The sequence below is a fragment of the Labrus bergylta genome, chromosome 8, assembly GCF_963930695.1.
Source record: "Labrus bergylta chromosome 8, fLabBer1.1, whole genome shotgun sequence".
Classification (NCBI taxonomy): domain Eukaryota; kingdom Metazoa; phylum Chordata; class Actinopteri; order Labriformes; family Labridae; genus Labrus; species Labrus bergylta.
Window position 1 is genome coordinate 5,362,168 of NC_089202.1, and position 17,047 is coordinate 5,379,214.

The 17,047-nt window shown below is 41.0% G+C and overlaps 1 protein-coding gene across 1 annotated transcript in view; it reads left to right on the forward strand.

Moving 5' to 3' along the window:
- The window catches only part of LOC109997918 (eukaryotic translation initiation factor 3 subunit H), a 58,121-nt gene extending 41,922 nt beyond the window's left edge, over positions 1-16,199 (forward strand). The window contains exons 6-8 of the mRNA XM_020652585.2: positions 7,257-7,377; positions 15,219-15,351; positions 15,890-16,199. Of these exons, the coding sequence (XP_020508241.1) occupies positions 7,257-7,377; positions 15,219-15,351; positions 15,890-15,984 (349 nt within the window). The 3' untranslated portion in view covers positions 15,985-16,199. The remainder of the gene's footprint in view (positions 1-7,256; positions 7,378-15,218; positions 15,352-15,889) is intronic.
- The last annotated feature ends 848 nt before the right edge of the window (positions 16,200-17,047 follow it).

Genomic DNA, 17,047 nt, shown 5'->3' on the forward strand with positions numbered 1-17,047 from the left:
TTTAAGTCTCGCATTCAGATCTCCGAGGCGCTCGGCTTCAGTCTCTGGAGAATTTATCAGCAATCATTTATGGAGATAAACCGCTGCAAGTGGAGCAACAGCTGTGAAGCTTCCCAGGGGCAGGTGTGAGAAATTAGTACAATAACGACTCAAAGTGTTGATTTACACACTGTAGGCGCACAAAGCACACTGTGCTTGCTTACTCAAATCAGTGTAGCACATGAGGAGTTGTTGTGAGTCTTCCCGAACGTGTCCTGAAACAGCCGAGTAAGTAACCAAGTCATGAATTAAATGAAGACTCCAGATATATACAGAGCATGCACATGGCCAACCAAGCCTGGCACCAGTCATTTGTTAGAAATTGTCAGATAGACTGAAGGAGAACTCCACACTTTTCCTGCATATTGTTCCATTTTCCTAATGACTACTCGGATGTTGAAACACCGAGTTTGATTTGACCTAAAATGAGGCAGAAGCAGCCCGGCCCTCCCCAAAGGTTTCCCAGCATGACTGGCGATGGGATGTCAGGCAAGATGAAATTGTTTCCTGAAGTTGTCAGATTGCTGCGCAGCCCTGTCCTTGTATTGGTTTGTGACGTCTTTCCCTTCACATCTTCTCCTGACAGCCCCAGCTTCTTTTCCTCATTTCCACCCCTTCAAAAAAGAAGATAATGATATTGGGTTTTATTTAATGTTTTTCCTTTTGTCTCATTTTCCAATCTGCAGCCCCATTTGTCAGTGTCATAGACGTCTCAGGCTGAGTGAATGCAGTTTCTCTCCAGCAAACAGGGTTTTCCTTACCCAGATGATGATGTTGATGGTGGTGATGGATTGCATGAATGTAAATTCATTTATGTTGGCCCTTTCCCCCCTGAACTGCCTCTATGTTTGCAATGTTACAAAGCAGCCCGTTATGTCAGGTCTCAAAGCTTTTCACGTTCAGAACATAGTCTGCATCTGACTAAGAATTTGCCCTACGTAAAGTAGCTTACATTTCTCATTACAAATCATCCTTTAAACCTTATATTTACTCTTTGTTTTGCATGAATGAGCAACTCCTCCATCCATGACCTCCTGTCTGATTACTGTAATTGGTCCTCTGCATAAAAATGTCAGACAGTGTAAGGATAACATAGCTTTATGCTCGATAGGAGCTCCAAGATGATTTGAATTCAATAATGGAGAAAGGGACTGCATGCTCGGAGGTGTAAGGCTTTATGAGGGCTTCAGCCTTTGGAGGAATGAGTCAAGTGAGGAAAAAATAACTGGAAATAGGGTCACAGAGGAGGTGATGACAGAATTTGGCTATGAATAAAATATGAAAAATGACCCGCAGCATGCAAACTTCCCAAGTGGGATGGAGTTTTTGATCAACAGCCAATAACAGTTTCTCTGATGATTCAGCCTTTTTTTTTAATGAACTAATGATAATTGAGAAGATGGGAGGTGGCAGTAATTTAAACACAATGTTGCTAGGCTGTAAGGTATTAAGTCACATACAATGTAGTTGTCTGCCATTTTATTTAATATTACCTCAGAGATAATTCTATAAAGTTTTGCTGGGACAGTGTCAGATCTCAGTTATTTCATCTGTCAAACATATTCAGCTACAGTAAAGAGCCAGACAACCTCAGATTAAGTCCCAGTCCTCCGTCTGATTTAAACACTCATTACAAGAATGGAAGTCACTCCTGTGACAGCTTTGTTAAACAACCACTCTGTGAACTTTCAATTTACTGAATGTCAGACAGTTTTTGCTTCCACATCAGTACAGTTTTTACAGTTTGTCCTCTATTGTCCTGAGTGAATACAAACACATACAGACGGGAGCACACATACATTCTGTATGTGCTGCCATTGAATCAGACCTTAAAACAGAATCATTGATGACAGGAAATCCCTGGGTGCGCTTTGATTTCTAATTCAGGATTGATCGGTAGGTTCGCTGACCTGTCTAAATAATTTAACCGTTTGACCACACACTGGGTTGCATTATTCAGCATGCAGTTTTGATTCCCATACGACTGGCAACATCTTGAGTTTTTAACTCTATAAATCATTGTGTTCCCATTTAAGAAGAGTGGTGTGTATTCCTTGTATATTCAGACTTTATTCTACACTTACTTCAAAGTTAAAAGAACAGGAGAAAAGCGTTTCAATGAAAATGTAAGGGTGTACTCACACGAGGCATTCTGTACTGTGCCTAAGAACGCATCACTCCTAAAGTCCAGTTTGTTTGACTAGTTTGAGTGCGTCGATCCACTTCCTTGGTCCTGGCACGCTTGGAAGAGGTGTGCTTAGGCACAGTTCATTTCATGCACAAGCACAGGGACACAATGTTGACAGCCTTCATTATGGAGAAATCCCGGAGTCCTATGCACTAAAATCACTCAAAATAAGCCATGATGTGCGGACTTTGGACTCGACCGCGCATCCCTTTTATTTGTTTTCATTTTTTTATTTTTCCGAGTCGGCCTGTAATATAATCTAAGCACACTTCATGATCAGGTCTCGCATATGTTATATTACGACGTTTTGTACAAGAGGGAACCATGCTCAGGCCCGGTTACTCCAGGATCAGTGTGAGTGTAGGCCAGCGGGGGAATGGGGGGGGGGAGAGAGAGACTGCTTTTGGCCTTCATTCAGATGTCCTCCAAACAAGTCCCCAAATCTAACAATTTACAGTCGACCGCCGTAGAAAGACTACGCTACAAGCTGACATCAACACAAAACAATATGCTGTTCACTCAATCACATTCGCATAGGCAAACGTGCATGCGTGCGCACACACACACACACTTGTGTTGAGTCCAGCTCCAACACTCGACACACATTAGCAGCAGATGTTTTGAAGGATCCCGCTCTGACTAAACGATTTCCTCTGCATATATTATAAATGCACACCACACAAATTAGCTACCATATTGCTTGATAAAATAATTTTAAATGGGCTCTCGTCAACGAGAATCAATTCTGACACAGCCAGAGGGACGCAGCGGGAAAGTGTTATGGCGAGATTTGGTACTGGGCCATCAGTTTTCATGTTTGCAACTCTGACACCACAGTGGAGGGTTGACAAACTGATCACACAGCGCTCCTCACAGGCAAACATGATTGGAGTGGAAACGGCTCAGCTGTTTAAACTACAGGAGACACAATTGGAGCTGTGAAAAAACATTTTTTTCATTTTTTTTTCATTTTTTTCATTTTTTTTTAAAGGTGAAACAGGCAATGAATTGTGACTGAAAACCCATTTTCTGTATTCATCCACACACCCAGTGTGCCTGAAATCATGCAAAGCCATGGCAGCAGGCAGCTATTCAGTCTGATTATTTGATCACTTACACGAAAACGCACGTCATGCAGGTGCCAGGCAGTAATATGGATGGTGTAACAGAAAGTCAAGCATGTGAGAATAGCTTTATAAATCATCATCAGCACAGTTCATACAATTATCAGCATCCACGTGGGTACATTAGTTTTCCATGTCTATGCGTGCAAGCTTGAGGGGCTTCATTTGTATGTGTTGCTTGTAAATGTAATTAAGGTGTTATCAGCTGAACGGGGGTTGATGACAGCCAAATGTTAAGCCGAGATGATCATGATGAGTGGCTTCAGGATGTGAATATTTCACTTTATTATGCATGTGTGGATGCTTACTTTTTTGCGTATGGATGGATGTAGTGTTTCTAGTATTTGTTGTGGTGTTCGTTCAGGCTTTATACTTTACACTTCCTGGCATTTCAATGATTAAAAAATGAAAATTATAATACAGTAGTAAATTGCTTAAGTTCTTACAGATGTTTTATTTATTCTGCAATCCATGTGGAGTGAAAAGTGAGAATTTTGGTAGCTTTGATGCAAGATTGTACTTGATTTCATCAGAATGTTGGGTTGGGATTTATTAATTATACAACTTCATTACAACTCCCCTTATTGTTTTATTTTTAACCACAGCTCATACACACAAAAAGACTTCTCTCTAGTACTTACTACTGAAAGTTAAAAAAACATGCCGATCAGGAGGCCGATGTTTTAAATAAGAAAAACATCTGCACACAATGATGAGCTAAATGTGTTTGCCTTGGGTCAATTGTTGTTACACTGGAGCTTGTTTATAACAAAATCTGTGTTATCCTCTAACAATAAGCAGCCATTGCCTGCAAATTGGATGCAGTTGTTGATGGTTACTGGCAATTTCTTTCATCTTAACACCTCATAGAGTCTAAGAAAATTGAGGGAGAGTAAATTATTTCTTGACAATGTTTTTTTTTCTTTGTTGCTCAAGAGAGAACCTGGAGGAGACGAGGGATATTGATTTTTAAAATTACTTATTGAAAAATCTCACAGCAGAAAGCAAAGTAACTAAAAGAAAAAAAACTCTGGGGAGAGGTGGGGGGGAACCTTTTCCTCCACATATTCTCACAGACAATGCAATATATACACACACAAAGTGCTTACGTCAGCAAAAGTTCTCACGCAGCCAAAGCATACACAGTGCTGGCAGTCCTTGCGGGTACAATTGTCATTAAAATAAACAGTCAGAATCTGTCTTCCCACAGTACACGCTGCATTATGTATCACCCAAACAGTCATAAATGAAAGATTATAATTCCACAGAGGATCGTACAAGAGGGAGAAGGCTTGAAGTAGAGCTCCGCAGCCTTGTCAAGGTTGAACTTGAGGCAGCATTGAGGCATGTTGTAAAAAAAAATGGGGCTCATGGGAGGAAAGAGAACATGAAGGCTGGTAGAGGTGTGTGTTGAGTTTTGTCAGAATGGCAACGTTTGGGGAAAAGATCAGGGATGTGATTCCAGTGCAGAAAGTTGAGGCACGGTGGCGGGAAGAAAGGTCCGGAGGTCTTGGTTCTGTCAGACCCCTGGAGAGAGCTCTCATGTCAGATGTCTCTGCAGACACACCAGAAAACGGATTAAACAGGAGGTGAACTCAATGATAAGGTCAGAATGAATTGCAAACAGAATGTGGAAAATTGTGGATGTAGCTTTTTTAGATTGCAAACACAGGTTTATGGAAGAGAGATCTTGGAGCTTGAAACAGACCGCCACTGACACGTGTTCTCATACCGGTAATTGTTGAATCTTGTTGGAGAGGAGCATCCTGTAGTTCAGTGCCAAAGGAAAGAAGATGTGTGTCGACATTTGACATGACGTTTTGAACAGTAAATGGTTGTAGAGTGATTTTAGTTTTGAAGTGAGCTGACTCCTTACAAGAGACCCCATCTACACCAGTTCTCTTTAATGATGCAGCTTCCCTCCTCGAGCCTGTGTTGAACCGAGAGGAGTTCCAGACCTGCCATGTTGAGGATCATTCCCAAGCTCTTACTGCTGATGGAGGAGAGATGAGGGAGACCTGAGGAGCAATATGAGGGATACACGAGAGCAGATTTCATGAATTTCATTTTACTGACACGCCCCCTTACCGGATATGACTCATTGATTGGACGCTGCAGTGGATCAGACTTAAATGGAACTTCACACCATCACCTGAGAACAGACGAGCTTTAAAACACGCATTAAACTGCCCTTTATATACCTCAGTTTCCTAAAGTGTTGGCATGTGATGAGCTGGGATTAAAAAAGAAAATGAGGAGAGGGTGTTTGGGCTTAAACAATAATCCCATTTAGAGATTTCATGTGTTTAACATGATACCATTAGGTATGTTTGCTAGATAAGGTTACACCAAAAGTTTAAACAATCTGTACAAGTTAACAGAACAGGACTTAGACCTGTTAGCCCATTTATTTCAGCATTATCCACATCACGCATGCATCATGGCTCACGCTGTCAGCCTCTTCTGCGCTTCAACTCGGACTGTTTTTCCAAAATATACCCAAAGCCTGCTGATCGTGACTAAATAATTTGAAATGAATTACATCTGGTACATTTATACAACACACAACTGTTGATGTGCAGTGGTGCTGATCTTTAAATGACTTACAATTATTCTCCAAGGCTCTAGTGAGCACTGTGGTCTAATCAAAGATGAAAAAAGATAAAAACCCTTTTCACACATATGGAAATCTCCTGAAAAACTCGCGCGGACTTCATCCAGAGTTTTTCCGGCCAGACCCCTAGTATTTTATCCGCAGAAAATCCAAGTGAGCTTATGTCTGAACGCGGCCGCATATACTCTGGAGATTTCAGTTTCAGCCAATGAGAAGAGAGTAACATTTATATACAGTGACTGCCTAAAGTGTCTGCATGTGACCACTACGATCTCCGTGCTCTAATTAAACGTCTGCATTCTGTTTTCTGTTCGTCAGTATGTTGTTCTCCTCTCTTTTGTGGATGTTGTCATTCCATTGGATTACACATAGCATTGATATAAAGACAAATATTCTCATCATAACGTCGTGTAGCGGACTCTGTTGCTTCAGCCGCTACTTCCGCGTTGTTTATTTACGTCACGTCTTACCTCGGGAATTCCCCCACCCCCCCTCCCCTCTGACAGGGAAAGTCCCCCGCTGTGAGGAGCATATGTGAACGGCTAGGTCGGGAGAATCTCTGGAGCGGTCTTCCTGTAATTATCTAGATATTATCCGGAGTGCAGATGTGAAAACAGCTATTGTGATTGTCCTTTTGTTGAAACGTTTATAGTGGCTGTACTGTTGGTTGTTCATTTAAAGTATTAACGTTGATCTTAAATTGCTTTCTGGTATGTATGCTTGATATAAGAATTAAGAGTATATTTTGTAAAGATAAATTGAGTGCATGGTTGGACTGGCCACATACATGATATTTTGTATTTCAAAAGGGACACAGAAGATATCTAATGACCACAAGTAGATAAGTGTCGAGGTTTGCAAGTGTGTTTTCTGGACCTGCTGTGAGTGTGAGCAGCATACAAGAGGCCAGCATGGGGGCTACAAATCTGAGCCAGCCAGAGCTTTTCACTGACTGCAGGATTGGCAATGGATCCTCGGCTCAAACTGTCCACATGTTGAACTGCACTTTGGCAAGATACTTAACCCCAAATTGTTCCCAATGGTCGGGCCAGTGGTTTGCTCCTTTGCGTGTGTATGTGTGCCTGGGGGAATGAGATATGTAAACTTGAGTGCTATATAAATGCACTCCATCGTATCATAAATATGTAAAGAACAGCTGTGTTGAGTTATGTAAAGATAAACATAGCTAAGATTTTATGTTGGGCATGGAAAGTGAATGAAATATTAAACGTCACTGCTGCTGGTGGCACTACTAAAATGTGTGAATGACCTACTGACATTTTTCTTCCAGCAACCACCTGGAGAAGAGCCTTCAGCTTCTGATGGACAGAGTGGATGACATGAGCCAAGACATTGTCAAATATAACACCTACAGCCGCAACCTGAGCAAGCAGCAGCAGCAGAAGCACCAGGTAGCACACACACACACACACACACACACACACACACACACACACACACACACACACACACACACACACACACACACACACACACACACACACACACACACACACACACACACACACACACACAAAAGAAGACAGACATGGTCACCAGACACTTTCATTAAATGAAGCAAAAACGCCTCATACAGACACAATGAGCAAGCAGCAGCAGCAGAAGAAATATCAGCTTGCTAGAATGCATATAACAGAAAAGGTATCAACACACACACACAGATGCACCTTCAGCCACAGACTCCACAGGAAAACAGCAGGAATATTTCTCTGAGCCATGGATACAACCAATTGCTGCTATAATCTCAGCAGGCAGGCAGCATAAGCACCAGGTAGCAAAAAACAAACACTCTCACACACACACACACACACTGAAATACAGACACTGAGAAGAACTTTATACTACAAACTTACACATCCATGTACATTCACCCACTGCGGATCAACAAAACTATTCATAGTTAATGGCAAAGGTTTATATAAATATTTACTATCAGCTATATAAAACCCTACAAAGCACTGCTGCTGTTCTGTGCACATTGTTCATTTCTGGCTGCTCAGCTTGTTGCCTTAAAAAAAGAAAATCATCAATGGAGCATGTGGTCTAAAAACTTGTAATGCAACAATGACACCTTGGCAGACAGGACTGATTGGCATGTAAGTGCTTTAACTGCACAGGGAGTAACCCTCTTCACTGTAGAGTGGAGAAGTGAACGACTTTGTACTTGCCTGTTCTACGGGCGGTAAATTGAGTGTGATTGGCTTTCACCTGGTTGTCGTTCACAGAGCGTCAGAGGACATTTGAAGTCAGGCTTTTTTTTACAATTTTGCAGTGACGCTGAGCACCTTTTAAAGTCTCTTTAGCTCAGCAGGTTATGCAAGGTTTACAAGCGAGGTACCATTCAATACTGGGATCAAACTATTGGCATTATCCCAGCATCAGAAACTGTAATTGTGAGAATGAGCCCGAGCAGTTAAAAACATCGGATAAGGACGGGAATGTACTGCTTCTTTTGCGGTCAGAAATGCTGCAGAATTTACTATTAAAAAAACAAACACATAACAAATAGTTCAATCACTTCAGATTCCTTTTTAACAATTTGACAACTACTCTAATTGTGACATAACCGTAAGTGTTTTTGAACTACTGGTTGTATATAACGATAGATGAAGCGTCTCCTCCTGCTCCTGTTGTACAATTCTAAAGCCAAAATACTCCTCATGATGGGTGCTAAAAATATTCTGCTAGTTACATCATTTTGAGCCAAAAGAAGGCGCTGTAGACATCTGCAGGTGGAGCCGTGGTATTGACTAACAATCCTTTCTACTTATCACAACAGACATTTCACTTACTGATTAAAGGACTGAGATCCAGTTCAGTTACAAGGCAGCAGGTCTGCAGTGTAAATGTATCTCAGATCCACATGATGCATGCAGACTGAGAATAGTTTGTTTAAAGTGATATATATTTGAAATCACAATATAAGGGTGTACTTTCTGGAGTTTCTGTCTGAGCCTTCAAACTGATCAGTGACTCTGCTTCCTGGGTCACATTTCTTTGTCTCATTGGTGCCCAGAGTAATGAGCACCTATGACCCCCTCATATCCTGTCAAGAAATCTGTCATATCCACTTGTACAAAGGGTTACTTCTGTGATGCGGTTATTAATATTTTACTTATGTGAAGAAAAGTGGGTTCAAAAGGTTTAATACCACAAGCCATGCTCAGGCAATCTTCAGATAGCATTGACACCCGGAGATATCTGATTCATACGGGCTCAAAGGTTGTGAAAATTATAATGAGTGAATTGACAATCCTGTTTTTAATCTTTATATGTGCCAGGCACATCACAATCTCAAAATGTGTTACGGAGCAGCAGCTAAAGCTCTCACATACAGTCACACACACATAGCCCATGTGCTCAAGACTAAACATACACACCATCTACAAGCACAAATTCACCCAGGAGCACCGAAAAGACCAGACGCAGAGATGATGAGTCCGCCATGTACCAACTGCAACCTCAGCCAGATGCATCACAAACATCTGGCAACACATACAAACCACTGAGATGCACACAGTCATACACACACTCATTACTCAGGGAAATGGAAGCATAGAGGCTCAAGGTGACTCACTGTTGTGCGCCTATTGAGCGCGTACCAACTTACACCTACGTTCAAATAGACACATTATTCTGTCATTATCCTCCGCGAGTGGGAAACGAGCAAACGTCTGAAATATTCATGTTAATCCGACTGAGTCATCATCTCCTCGGCCGGCGGAGGATAAAATCACCGCCAAGTTCACACACATTTGGCAGACTCGGAACAAACATGGGTCTGTGACCACAGGTAACCCGCCATATACAGACAATGCATTTACAACCTGGACTGTGGAGAAACAAACGCCTACAAAGTCACACATCCCCCGGCCGATTCACCCACACTCCAGCTATTATGATCCATCATCCTCCCCTACTGACCTTCTCATCATCACAGGCACAAAGCCTAACCCCTCAAACACACACTCATGTCATACACATTATCACACAGGCAGGCACCTTCTCTGTTTCATCCAATTCCCCACACTGACGACCACAGAGACAAAGAAAGTGAGCCTCTAATGCACCTTTCAGACATCTGCTGTACTTGCTCCATGTAATCTTGTTCTATTGACCCTGCTGCTACGCGGACTAAAAGAACCGTATTAATCATCATAGAAAGTTGCAAAACGGAGCCGTGCTGAGAGGGCTCCATTTATCATTTAGAGCTCTCTGAATTTGGTGAATAGCAGTCACAATCTGTGGCCAAGGAATCTACGTCTCGCTTCCCCTGTTTATTCCTTCATTTCATTTTTCTTGTTTTTTCACCGTGCATTAGATTAGATTAGGATGCAGTCTGTTAATCTTATGAGCCAAATAGTTGTGATTTATGGCGACATTGGCAAATGATGCAATTCAGTTACCAAGACATTATTCAGTACTTTTCCAGTCATTAGTTCTTAGGGGTGTGATTTAGCAGTTTCATGACAAGATATTTTATTGATTCTTTTGGAAAAACGATAGGATATATGTCGTGATCACAAAGTCTGCTACGATACGATTTCAATTTGATTCCATTCACGGCCCTGCGATCGATTTCACAGCTACACTTTACAGAATGAAAGCAATTTCATTATGTTTTGACTATTCTATTGCTGAAACGTTTCTTGCATTTTAAATAAAAAACAATCTTGTAAGAAAAAGAACACAGGCCTATTGTTCACTGTTAAGAGCCACATCTTACATTTACATGTTAAAATGTAAATGTTTTTTTTACATAATTTAACCTTAAGGGAACCTGGTTACCTTTCAATTATGAACATAACTATGCATGTTTGTTTCATCACATGGAATTATAAACATTTAAACATTTTTTTCCTGCATTCAGATCAATCTTTTTTAATGCACTAATTCACGAATTCACCTGCATTATGTTTTACTGGAATCTTGATAATCATAAATAGAGTGGTTGAGTTGAGTGGTAGAGTTTTGTTTTTGACAGACACAGAATGACCTCATGAGGAAAGAGAAAGAGAGCTTCTGACCTGGTGAGATCACTTTGAGCTGCTTCTCTTAATTTGATATATTTAACATGAGACGTCACACTACAATCAATACATCCAAGGAGGAACATAACAGCAGACTGCTTCCCTTTTTTTATGAGATTGATTTATTTTTAGAGATAGATCAGTGGAGAGAGTACGGATAAGGAAAGAAAAATGCCAACATGGTCTGTAAACACAGTAGGTGGGCAGATGTGCTGACCAACTAGTGTTGTTGTTCACAATAATATTCACCCTGTTTGTGGCTCAGTCTATCATTAAAGCATACATACACACATATTTACACGTGGGCTGCCCCTGAAATCCCCCTGAGTTATGGAGTTCACACATGCACCTCACAGCAGGAACTGGGCTAAATTCACTTATCCTACCCACCCACTCAAACTATTGATGTCATAGCACACACCACCCTTTCTAATATGGACGGAAAGGAGCAAGGTGGCATTGCTGTTCATTGGGTGCAGTTTAAAGTTCAAAACAATGATTCCCCCCTAGATGTTTTTTTTTCTTCTTTTTTTTTCAAGCTTTATTTAAAGGTCCCATATTATGCTTTTTCTGGTTTTATATGCTCTTTAGTGTGTTTTCCAAGTGTCCTGTGCATGTTTAGGCACATCTATTTGCAAAAATTCAAAGTCCGCGGAATCGCGGCTTCTCCTACATCCTCCTGTTAGCTGTAGCATTAGCCGCATGTAACACTCGGTTCTAGCCCCCCTCGATAAAAATTTGTCAGTCTGACGTCATTGTCAGTGTGAGATCACTGATCTAAGCCCATTGGCTCGTTGTGGCAAGCCCTGCAGCTCATGTTGAAATTTCCGAGAAGCATGCTGAGCATCTGACCAATAACGACAGAGCGGATCGGCAGACCAATCAGAGCAGACTTGGCCCACGTGGGGTCTAACAGTGTGGGCTCAGCAGATTGTAGCTGACGGACTCAGAGCGTAGAGGGAGCAAGGAGGAGCAGTACATGAAAACAGACACTTTTTTCAGACTTTAGCTATTGTGAACGTACAAAAGTAGATACATAGATTAAATATGCGAACCCCAAAAAGGGCATAATATGGGCTCTTTAACTAGGAAAGTCTCATGGAGAGTAAGACTCTTTTTTACAAGAGTGTCCGGGCCAAGATGGGCAGCAGCACAATTTACTGGGTTTCAGAGATTAAAACTTAACAACAATTAACATAAATAAAGGAATCACAAAATATATGAACCATTCATCAAAATTCATAAATCATAAACGTGATCAAAAAGGGCAAAAGAGTTAGTTAAAACATTTACAGTCAGATATGACTGCCTCCAGATCATTAAAGATATCCAAGGAAACCAGCTCCCGAAGAGTTATAGTCTCTTGCAACCGATCCAAGAAGAGGGAGCAACATACTTGAATGCCCTTTTTTCCCAATTCAGTACAGCCTTTAGGGATATTTAAAGAATGTGCATGGGGATCCTTATGTTCCTGGGTGGCAGACCCCAGATGTTGAAGGTGCCAGGACACACCTCTTCCACCCTGTTCCTTGACCCTGTTTTGTTGCTACATTTTCAACCTTAGGCACTACATGTATAGACAAGCGTCAAGCCACTTTGAGCATCCCCTATAGACCCCAAAATTACCATGCGAAAATCTTCAATCAAGATGGTACTGGTGGAAAACTTCATTGCCTGTTACAAGACGGCACCAGACATGACAAAAATCCCGGTTTGTTAAGCAGAACACAAAAGGGCAGTGTGACACTCTGCCTATTTCTAGGATATTTATAGCAAGCACTGCAAGATTAAGGTCAAGGGATTCAATGATCCCAACCAAACAGGAATGTATTCAGGAAGAAGATACTGGATGTGCCAGTCAAGCTTCTATTCTCAGACTATTAGAACCCTAAATAAGAAGGTCAAGAATTATGAAAGTTATCAGACAGAAATAGCTCTGCTTTTTTAACATGTTTATATTCTTGTTCTTTTTGTATTTGATGCTTTGTTTAATTGAACATTTTAATGGGCTTTCCTGTTTAGTAATATGTTAACCTTTATTGTTAAGTCTTTATATAATTTCTATATTCTATTATTCTATTCTAACTAGTTGTTAGTTCTTAATTCTAATTAAGTTGACATATAATTTATTAACTATCTGTGAATTACCAATAAATCTCAAATGTCAGTGACTCATGTTTTACTGACTCCACTAGACTGAACTCAATGTGACCCAGTCTTCTTGGCAGATTTCTCATTAAGACTTCTAGTCCAGATACTGATTTGTGATTTTTTTTTACCCTTGATACTTAAACCAAATCCAGTTGTAGCCATAAACACATCATCCCAGCATGAAGCATGGAGGTTCCAGCAGCACGCTGAGAGGATGCTTCCCTGCAGCAGGTCTGCGGAGACTCATGAAGGTGGAGGTGAAAATAGATATTCTGAACTCCTGCTGCAGTCTATAAAAACATCTGTGAATAGGGACTGGATTATTTTGACCTCAGACATTGTCTTAGGCAAAGCTTCACAGGAGTCAAGACCTCAGTCCAATTGAGACTTTGAGTTGAACTTTAAAACTGCTCTTTCCCTTGCAGTGCAAAACTACACAGAGCCTGAGTAGCTTCTAAAAGACAAAACTGGAAAATAGGGGCCTCTTCTAAACGCTGACTTAAAGGAGGAAGTTTAATATTTGTACTTAAATTAGATCAGTTGGATTTTTTGACTCTGACATTTACTTCCAGTGGGGTTCTGTTAAGACATTTTAGGCTCTGTTTGTCTATATTTAAATCCGGAAAGTGGAGCACAACTGCAAACTGCCTTTGTATCCTTGTCACCTAAATTTGCACACATTAGCATTTTGATGATGCACAGTCGTGATGTGACACGTTGGTAGGAAAAAAGGAAACTGGAGGAGTATCGATTCATTTGAACAAATAATTACATTTTCATTTCGGAGGAGTTTCTGCGTTCCTCAGTCACCCCTACAGGTGTGTCGTGGGTTGTTTGGTTTAAAGCCCTCGTTGCTCCCACCTCGTTTTTCCTCCTCCTCTGCTGCAGCCTCACCATTCCACCAATCTGTGTGTCAGTCTTTTCCTCCATCTTGCCAAATTAACAAGGCTTTTAGGATCTCCAGAGACCCGGCACCTTACTGATTTACCGGCTGTCAGCCCTCCACAAATCACTCCATCCCTGCCAGCACTTATAACTCTTCTCTCTGTCTGTCTTTCTCTTCTTTCATCTCAATGTTTCTTTACATCTTGCTCCCCTTCCTGTAACTGTTTCCAGGCCATTCCCATTCTCTTTGTTCTTCATCTTTCTTTGTCTTTTTTTACTATCAGCTGTCAGTCGGTGCTGTCTGTAGAACTTGTAGCTATATCACCCCCTTTTTTATTGTTCCACTTTTCCCCATTCCTGACTTTCTTTCCTCATTCCTCCTTCATCCTCTCTTTTGCTACTAACGAACTGAACCTTCCTGACATTATTAGATAAGTTTTCATGGAGCCAAATGTTTAGATTATAATCCTTATTAAAGCCCAAACAGAACAGAGAGGCTCCGTTTATACTGACTAAATAAAAAAAGCTAAAAAAATAAGCCTTTTTAATGAATTGATGAAGGATTCACCCTGAATACCTCCTGGCTCTGTTCTTTCTCTGTCTTGGCCTGTTTGTTCAGACTCATAAGGTGTTGGAAATGTTTTATGTTGCAACACAATAACTGCAACTACAGCGCTGTCAGACAACATGAATTGATCTTTGGAAAGCGGATCATTCACATGATAAAGAGATGTTGCTGAATGTGTTGGTGCTAAACTTCAAGTACTTTAGGAAAAGAAACGAATGCTGTATTTTGATGATTTTTCCACGTCAAACACATCCGTTTCAATTAAATGCATTCATGCATTTAATCACCAGACCTTATTAGATCATTCAATCAGAGTTATTTCAATCAGAGTGATTAAACAAATGTGCATCTATTGTTTCCCCTTTTATTTTATTCTTGCATTCTTTTTTTTTTTTTTACGATACTCTACGATACACTTTTAATATATGGAGTAGAATATATGTCTTCTACTCCAGGGCTGCATACATTTAGCCGTCTCTACATTGTTGAAACAAACAACTTTCTACATTCCTCTTTCACTGCAATTATGTTTTTTTCCCAACTCTCCTCTGTGCCCTCCCCTCTCTAATTAACCCCTCTTTCTTTGGTCTCTCTCCAGTACACCCAGAGGCGTCAGCAGGAGAACGCCCAGCGGCAGAGCAGAGGAGAGCCCCCGCTGCCTGAGGAGGACATCACCAAAATGTTCAAGCCCCCCCAGCCTCCTCCACGCATGGACACACTGCTTATTGCAGGTACGTACAAACTGACACACACACACACACACACACACACACACACACACACACACACACACACACACACACACACACACACACACACACACACACACACACACACACACACACACACACACACACACTCTCTCTCTCCACGCACGTACAGCCCTTGTCCCCCCCATTCCTTTGCTTCAAACTCCTTCAGCCGCCTCTGCTCCCCTCACAGGAGCTCAGGTTCTGTTTTGTAATTATCTTTGCCATTATCTTGAAATTACATTAATTTAAAGTTTATTGACTCAATCTCCAACTCGACCGCCCCTTCCCCTGCTGCCTCACGCTGTTCAGCTCTCCTCCGCCTCCCTGACAACATTCTGATCCTTCCGTTTACTCTGCTCCCCCTCTAATTTGATGTTTTGCTGTGCTGCTGTTTTCTCCCCTTCCCCCGCTTGTTTGTGTACACACGTATGTGTCTGTATGTATGTATGTATGTATGTATCTGTGGGTGTGTTTTTTGTGTGGGGGCGTGTGGATGCATGCTGCTACCCTCCAACAGGGCAAATCAACAACTACTGCCAGAACGTGAAGGAATTCACATCACAGAACCTGGGGAAGCTGTTCATGGCAGAGGCTCTCCAAGAACACAACTAATAGGAGACAGACAAGGGAAACGATCAGCAAGAGAAGAAACGAAGGTGCACAGAGGATGAAGAAAGAGAGGCTGAGATGCAACAACAGGAGAGACATTACAAACGTCTTTATTATTATTGAGAATGATTCATTGTTTATGCATAACCACAACTTGGATAAAAAGTTATCTTTTAAGATCCCTTGATATTGATTTAAATAAAATTCCTGCGTCTCTACATCCTGTCTGCCTTTGTGTTTGTTTTCACAGTTGGACTCATTCTGTTTTTCATGGTAATTGCAGCATATTTAACTGTAGACTTGAACATTGTCTCTACAGGACTATTTCATTTTGTGCACACTTGCTGAAATGAGGGATAATGGAAAAATAATTATACAGTACAATGGTATTCAAACGTAATTTCCTAGCTTTATGCTTTTCATCTTGCGGTTCAGACATTAAGCAGGTGGGAACAATTATGATTGGATTTGCTGAAGTGTCTGTTTGCACCGTGGGAACAGTGATATCCTTGTTAACGGAACAGCCATAGAAATATAAGTTAAAGCTAAGCATCAAATGAAATGCCAGTTTCATGTCTCTACCTCCACTGTTTCACAGCACTAAATCGTCTTTTGATTTTTGTCTTCTTTCTAACTCAACTGCAATTACACAGCACACCAGAAGCTGCCTTTCCTCCACAGGTAGAATGAACACATGTTTATTTTTAGGATGCGTCATGTCCCAGTAGTGACATTCACCAGGTTTAAATAAAAAAATCTTTTCTGTTGACTTTTTAAGAAATCATTTAATGGAGAAGCTGCAGGTGTACCAAACGAAAGACTGAAGAAAAACTGTCAAATGTACGCGGAGGGATCCTTATTAAGTGCTGTGTTGTGTCAGTTAGTGCCAAAAACACAAATCATTTGGCAATGTAATTTTAGAGAAATTGGCAACAAGGGAACCAAAAAGTCTGCTTTTGAAGTGTACTTGTGAAAACATGTAAATAATCCATGCTTAAACATCAACGAAGAGCTGGATGAAAGTTAGACTAGACAGCTCTTACAAGTACATGGGTATTTTGTCCGA